Source organism: Lolium rigidum, chromosome 3 (genome assembly GCF_022539505.1).
Source record: "Lolium rigidum isolate FL_2022 chromosome 3, APGP_CSIRO_Lrig_0.1, whole genome shotgun sequence".
Lineage (NCBI taxonomy): Eukaryota > Viridiplantae > Streptophyta > Magnoliopsida > Poales > Poaceae > Lolium > Lolium rigidum.
The window spans coordinates 325,418,308-325,426,201 of NC_061510.1; the positions used below are offsets into that span (position 1 = coordinate 325,418,308).

General features: G+C 40.7%; 1 protein-coding gene across 1 annotated transcript; it reads left to right on the top strand.

The window, feature by feature from the left end:
* The first annotated feature begins 207 nt into the window (after nucleotides 1–207).
* LOC124696999 (ankyrin repeat domain-containing protein 27-like) lies at nucleotides 208–7,625 on the top strand. Its single transcript, XM_047229648.1, has 11 exons — nucleotides 208–277; nucleotides 378–446; nucleotides 903–1,067; nucleotides 2,350–2,481; nucleotides 2,992–3,131; nucleotides 3,906–4,031; nucleotides 4,424–4,573; nucleotides 5,559–5,666; nucleotides 6,669–6,839; nucleotides 6,925–7,004; nucleotides 7,562–7,625. Exons 1-11 carry the CDS (start codon nucleotides 208–210, stop codon nucleotides 7,623–7,625), a joined length of 1,275 nt encoding a protein of 424 aa, XP_047085604.1.
* Nucleotides 7,626–7,894: the final 269 nt, after the last annotated feature.

A 7,894-nucleotide genomic window follows, 5' to 3' on the forward strand; every position in this document is an offset into this window, starting at 1 on the left:
TCCCGGTGCCGCGTAGCCGATTTGTTTGCTCCCGAGTCCCTGCCTCCCTGCCTACCCACGTTCTCCCACCTTCCCCTCCCACTCCCGCCTCCTTCCCCTCGAAGCCACCGCCTAAGCCGGCAATCCCTGCGCTGCACGACCCCCACACCCCATCACCTAGCCGCCGAGGCCGTCGGAGCCGCCGTCCGCCGCCGCCGTAACCCTACAATGGAGTCGTCGCCGGCGCCGTCCGTGGACAAGTCACACTTCTACGCCATGATCGACTACAGCATAAACGGTAAGCGCACCGCCGCCGCCCCCGGAAACCCTAGTCCGCATTGCTCGTCTCCCTGTCTCTCTCTTAACTGCCAGCTTATCTTCATTCTCGATTCCTCCAGCCAACCCCGGCTCGCTGGAGAGCGACTTGGTCCAGGCGATACAGGACGGGGATGTGGACGGCATCAAGGGTGAGTACGCGCGCCTACTCAATCTACGCGCCGCCGCCGTCCGCCACCTCGCGCAACGCGGCTGTTGTTTCGCTGCGGCTGCAAGGCGCTGCGCTTGCTTGCCTGCTTGTGAGGCTCTTGTTGCTTGCAGGAGTGCATGATTTGGTTCGCACATTATTATGATTGTTTTTGTTTCTCTGTCACGGGCATTTCTCAGGGGTATATTTTGTTGCATCGATGCTGTTTTCTATTACTGCCGTTTACACGATGGAGCTACTTTCACGTTTAGTTAATTAGTCGTTTTCAGTCAGATTTGGTTTTGTGGTTCTACTACAGGGGCTGATTCAGGATACACTGGGTCATCATGCTTACTGACAATTAATTCTCACCTTGATTGTCTGGAATTGCAGTTACATTTTTCCTACCGTAGCATATTTTATTATGATTCATCTGTACATTAATTCTTGGGTCATGCAGAGATGGTGAGTGAAATGGACGAAGAGGAAAGGGCAGAGCTTGCTGACATGGATATATGTGGCTCTAGCTTGCTACACCTGGCCGTATACCTCGCTCAACTGGAAGTCTGCAAGTACTTTGTGGAGGAGCTCGGGTTTGACGTCAATGCCGGTGCCCTCTGCGGCGGTGTGTAACTTTTCCTTAACTATGTTAACCCCCTTTTTGCTTCTTATTTATTAGTTTGCTTTCATGGACTCTGGCAGTATGCTGCCAGGCAAAAGCTGTTAGCCTGTTACCTGATGCAATATGTTTCATGCTTGATATCAGACAATGTTCGTTGCTAGTTCTTTTATGTTCAGTACACAAATGTTCTGATGATTCTGGAAAGCTATATTTAGAAATTTCATGTGAACACAAGTGATATTGTGCTATGACAATTAAAAGCAGTACAGTTTCACCCTTGCTGTCTTAGTTTTACACTTCTATTATTTGGTGATACCAGTACCAGCTATTGACCTGCAGTTTATCAGGCTTCAGTTGTTTTTGGTACGATTTATAGGGAACTTAGGGGAGTTATATTAATCCATGTTTCTGTGTTTCTTTGTTTCCGTTCAAACGAAACAGTTTCGTTTGAGAAGTTTATATATTTACTGAAATTTTGACATCCATGTATTGTTTGAGTACAACCTGCATTGAATGTGACTTTGGTTGAGATACATACTACCTGGATATGCTGTTCTTTTGTCACATTTGAATCGTGTTCTAGTCTAGCACTACACAGGCTTGGCTGCCTCCCAGTCCCACCACATTAGGAAAGTACTCCCTCTATTTCAAAGAATAAGGCGCCCTCGTTTTTCGTGCTTTTTGTTTGACCAAGATTTACTTCAAATTATAAAGGTTGTTTGTATAAAATTAGCATCATTAGAAAGTGATTTTCAATACGAATCCAACGATACTAATTACATATAATATAATCAAGATTTTGTTGCCCAATTTTTATGGTCAAAATTCGTCTTGGAATACGTGTGCGCCTTATGCTTTGAAACAGAGGTAGTATCAATAGGCTTGGATTTCACTCACTGGATCAGAGAAAAGCCTGGGTTTTCGTAAAAGCTCATATGCACAGGCATTCACTCACCGGGTTTTTATAAGTTTGTTTGCACTTTCTGTGGCATACCACTTTTGTCGATAACCTTTTGTGCTTGCTTCTTTAGAAAAACGGAATGGGTTGTGATCCGATATGTAGTTTCCATCACATCATTGCGTATACTTTGGTACTGTTAAGTTATAGGTAATTTATAGCATATGAATTTATCTGCCACACTTGTATGAAATCTGATGGTAGCACATACTTGTGAAGAATAAATGTGGTATACCATGCACTATCCTACAACCGAGTGTTTTCACCTTATATATGACAGACCGAGAGAAGTGTTGACGATCTAACATGATGCTTGTTTGTTGCCAGGTGTAACACCTCTGAGTTCTGCAGCATTGTTTGGAGAAGTAGTTATTGCCAGATATCTTCTTGACCATGGAGCTGATCCGAATAAGATAGAAAATTCAGGCTCTGTTGCTCTTCATAATGCTGCAAAAAATGGTCTCTCTCTCTCTCTCTCTCTCTCTCTCTCTCTCTCTCTCTCTTATATGTGTGTATTTATGTTCACTGATGTGAAGTGCTAAATAAGAACAGGTGAATGCAAAATTGTAACCATAAACCATGGTTGTTGGCATCCACACGAATCTGGTGTCTAATTAGGTAAAATGTTTCGGATGCGGGTGTTTGATTAACGGTATTGACCCACCTGGTTAAGGTTCCTTTCGAGTTCAACTGCTCATTCTGTTTTGAACTTTTGGGAATTAACATCGCACTTTCTTATCTGAATCTTTTTTTATGAGAACTTAGAGTTTAGATTAGTTTTCTAGGTGTGCAGATACCTGCATATTGTTTTGGTTTATTTCATGATTGATACTATGGGAAAGGGTGGTTGTGGAGCTCTTTAGCTCACGTCTTATAGCAATTTATTTCATTGTTGACTTGGCCAATTCATTTGTTTGCACAATGCTTGCTCTTTATGACACTAGCATGTTATTCGTATATCTTATCCAGGGAATGAGGGAGTAGTGCGTTTGCTGTTATCTAGAGGGGCCAGAGTTGATATAGCTGTCGCTCATGGCACACCACTGCATATTGCTGCTTCCTATGGGAAGACTAGTGTTTTGAAGACTTTATTGGATCACCATGCTGATGTAATGTGTAACTTACATACTTCATCTATTTACAATTTTGATACCTGGTTGTTATGAAGATCTTCAATAATTATTTTTACCATATTTTATGTTGACAAGTTCAATAACTCATACATATATTTCTGTTCACTTCTCTCCCTCCGTTCTAAAATAAGTGTCGCAACTTTATCTAGATTCGGATGTATCTACAAATAAAGTTGCAACACTTATTTTAGAACGGTGGTAGTAGTTCAAAAGAGTGTTAGGAGTACTAATTCTAATGGCTAACCAAGTTTAGGTAATCTGTACAAGTAATATTGCCAAATTTAGGATACTTGAGTTATAGCAATCTGAAATATGCGAAGTTCACTAGTGGTGAGTTCAGACAAATTTTATTGTTGCATATAGTTGAATATGTTCGCATGGGTATTATTTTCTGATGTTGTATCTAGAATTATATTGATGTAACCCGTTGAATCATGTCACTTATGTGTAGGAATTGATTTTATACTCTTAAATTTGTAGCCAAACAGGGTTTCAGAAGTTTCAGGTACCCCTCTAGTTACGGCTCTTCATTCTACTAAACATGGATTGAGTGAATCTGATTCATTGGAATGTGTCAAGCTACTTGTGAAGGTCCGGTATCGTGTTTGCTTGCTTTGTTTCTTCACATCTTGATTACTCCGCATGAACCCATTTGTTACGGTATAATAAAAGAAGTTGTTTTGTTATCTGATTTCTCTATATGTATGATCTATGTGCATGGCATTTTGCTTTGGATAAATGCGTGCGCAGGCTGGTGCTAATGTGAATTATGCTAATCCAAACACTCCCTTGGTGGTGGCAACTATGCTTGGCTTGGCTGACTGTATTAAGTACTTGCTGGAGGCTGGCGCGAACCCTAACATTTCAGATAAACAGGTGAGCTTTTGGTCTTCTATTTTTTTCCCCTTTCTTATCGTGGTGGGAAAGCTCGTGCATATGGTATTCTTGTTGTCCATGGTATGCATGCACTTTCTTGTGGCCTGGTGTTGCATGTGTATGTTTGTATCTTTCTGTACTTTGTGCACACCTGTTGGGTTTACGCGAAACTATTTGTGTTCATGATACTATATTGCTACTATATTTCTATTTTCTTTGTAAGGTAGTCAGCACCAAGAAAAACTTCATGAAATCTCTTAATGAATGAATTCCAATGGAAAACCACTTCCATCAGATTCTTGCTAACTAAGTAATTACTTTGGTGATGTGGTATATTGAAATAAACTTCATCCCATAAAGTTTATCTTATTTCCTATGTTACTTCATGGCAGGGCCGTATGCCAATACAAATTGCTGCAAGCTTTGGAAGAAGAAGCCATGTGGACATTCTATTTCCTTTCACTTCCCCCATCAGAGCAGTGTCAAACTGGACTGTTGAAGGAATTATTGCTCACGAGAAATTAAATTGCTCAATTCCCAAGGTTCGACTTAAATTGGAAGTTTTCAAATATGGTCCTATGATTGTTTATATGCCCTTCAACTGTGGTACAAACTTTTGTGCATATGGCAGGATATTTTATCATTTTGCAGGATTTTTTTCCCACATTTTACTTGCTTCAGAATTAGAATAAAGTTACTTGATGGAACTCTTCAGTGGACTATTTGCATCATCATATTTAGACTTGATGATAAACTTGGAATTCTTAAAGGTGTTGAAATACTAATTAATATAAGATAGTTTTGGACCTCTATTGATAAATGGAAGGCATGCATGTACAACTTAATGATGTTTTCCTAGTGACCTGCATAGGATTCCCACAGTGGGTATTCAAAGTTGCACCAATATTGTTCTTGTAAATCATACATCTTCACACTATCAAATGTTAATCTACAATTTTTCTTATGGGGAATCTACAGTGTATTGAACACAAAGTATAATGTTCTCATCTTTAACTTGCACAAAATATTCTGGGTGAAGGAAGGTGACAAGGCAATCAGACAATTATTAATCATCTATTACATGCATTTTAACTTATTTTCTATTAATTTTTTGAAGAAAGTACTCTCTTAACACCAACCGTAGCTATAAAATGAAATAGAAATAATTCAAAGTTTAAACTCCAGCACTACTATCCTGCAGAAGAAAACAAAGCAAAAAAAATTGAGAATAGTTTTCCTATTTGAATGAGGAAAACTAGCCCATTTGAATGAGCTAAACTAAGTAATCCCGAATGGGCCGTATGTCGAAACCGCAAATTGAACCCTTTACCTTGGATAAAAGCCAACTAAACCTCCAACCAACTGGCATGTCTGGATTTCTGCCGTTAATGGGTAACAAAATCTTTATCTTCATCACTTTCACTATGTATATATGACTAATGTAACTACAACACTTATATTTTCTGCTCATTGTGATGTCATGTCGAAGCCTAACCAATTTCTCCCTAATTTATGTTTATGATTTAGGATGAGTCTTGTCACAAGATCGAGGATAGAATAGCTGAGCTGAAATCTCAAGGAAAAAAGGCAGTTAAGAGAAATGACTTCCTTGGTGCGTCAAACCTCTACACAAAGGTATATTCTTGCATACTTTGACTCCATTTCAAAGCAATATTAGGTGTCTTATGCAGTCTTGCTTAGGTTCCATCTGTTCAGTCAGTGGCATTATCCTACAATGAACAAAGTACTTTGCCACACTTTTTTCCCCACCCATGGGCACCAGCACCTCAGTTTCTTAATTCTTTGTTTATTACGAATCAAGCACCCTGTGGAAGCTGGGCCTCGAACACGGGTAGACGAGCACACAAACGCTTGCTGCTACCCAACCAAACATTGCTTGGTTATAAACTCGACCCATGGGCAGTAGCATCCAGGGCGTTTAATTAAGAAGAACCGAGCAAGCATGATGACACCAATCGCCACCAGCTGGACCATCTCAACCTTCATCCTCCATCCCAGCATCACAACGTATTAGTCTAACTAGTGGATGGGTCCATTCATTCTCGGCACACATCATTCCACAAACCAACTGACCCCTCTCATGTTACGTGCGGCCTGCTAACAAGAGCTTTCCACCAGTCCATACCTATTTATCCAATCCACTATCTGATGGTCATGAACGAACCAATGCACTAGGACATATTCTCTTTCCTCTGTTTTTGGCCGTGATCGTGTGGCAACTGGCAAGTGATCAAACTCAGCAGTGTACCCAGCTCTTCGGCTGGGTTGGTGCAGTACCGAGTGGTGAGGGTGTGAGGAGCAATACTTGGGGTTTTCTGCAAGTACCACCGCAAGGCTGAGTGTTCTCCAATATTTACTATACTAATTTCAACTATAAAAAAAGCTCTGCGATGTCTTCCAGGTTTCTGTTAGAGTAATTTTACTACTCTACGAAGAAAGCGTAAAACAGAAGGAAATCTAGCCCTGCTGGAGAAATTTTCAAAACTTAATCTTGGCTTCTGCATTATGGAATATGGAAACAACCGAAGTTTAAACTGACCACAAAGTAGAATAATTTCTAGTCGTTATATTCTGGGATTTGGCTAATATCATATCTTCATCTTCAATTTATTGCAGGCACTTGCGCTAAACTATTTTGATGAAACGTTGTATTCAAATAGGAGCCTTTGCTACCTAAAAATTGGCAAAGCACGTGAGGCTTTGTTTGATGCTGATGTATGCATTGCAAAACGACCCGAGTGGGTGAAAGGATACTACCGGAAAGGAGCTGCTCATATGTCGCTCAAGGTCAGAAAACTTACGAGAGTTTGCTAGTCATCTGTTGCCATTTTTACACTGTGTGTGGATCATCTCTCCAATGTTATGTCTGCAGGAGTACGAGGAAGCATCCGAAGCTTTCCAGGATGGACTCGAGCTGGATCCTGGGAATGCCGAGATGGAGAAACTGTTGTGGTAATGTATTTATCTGCTATTTATCTTCAGGGTTGTCATGTCGAAACAGTCCATCTCGATTATGCATACATGGGCCAAGTTTTCATTTTTATCTACTTATTACATATTACATATTTGATCTACGATTGTTGATTCAGAAAATTAATTTAGCTAATTGCAGAAGCATGAATCTGACAGTACCACATATATTTATGGGAGCGTTGTGGAATTGAGTCAACACACGATGACACGAGCACGTAGAGGTTAGGAGCAACGCGCTAGGTATAAGCACTCGCTGAAACTTATGGGTGGCGAGAAACAGAAGGATCATTCAAACAATCTTTGAGCTGGCAATAAGTCGCTTTCAGGATTATTAGAGAGCTCATCACTACTAACCTTGTCCTTTTATGCTGACACACATACACCACAGACTGATTAGGGAAAGCTCATGTTCTTTGATTTGTGGTGCGTATAACCGCTGCAACACATAACTTTAAAAAAAAATCGTTGGGATTGTTTCTACCACCATTTTCATGCATGATGCCTGCTATCACGTTAATTTTGATCCATGTTCGCAGGGAGGCTTGTAAGGCCATGGGAAAGGACCATCCTGCTGGAGGAAGTATCAACTCAGCAGATTAGTCAGCACCGCACTGTTTACGCATGCCTTGTTTTGGCTGTTTGATGTCAGTCTCGTAGTAAAACGTGTTTACGGTTCTGTTTTGCGCCAAACTATGACCCTTTGTTGACTGTCTAGCTCACAGCGAATCAAAGGGCCAAATGCAACCGAAGTTACAAGATTTCAGCTATCTTTTTTTACTTGACTTTTTTTGTTTTTGCACTAATGGGTTCACATCGCATTCATGTGGCATATGCTTGTTTCGGCTTTGGCGGGTCGATTGGGACTGGAC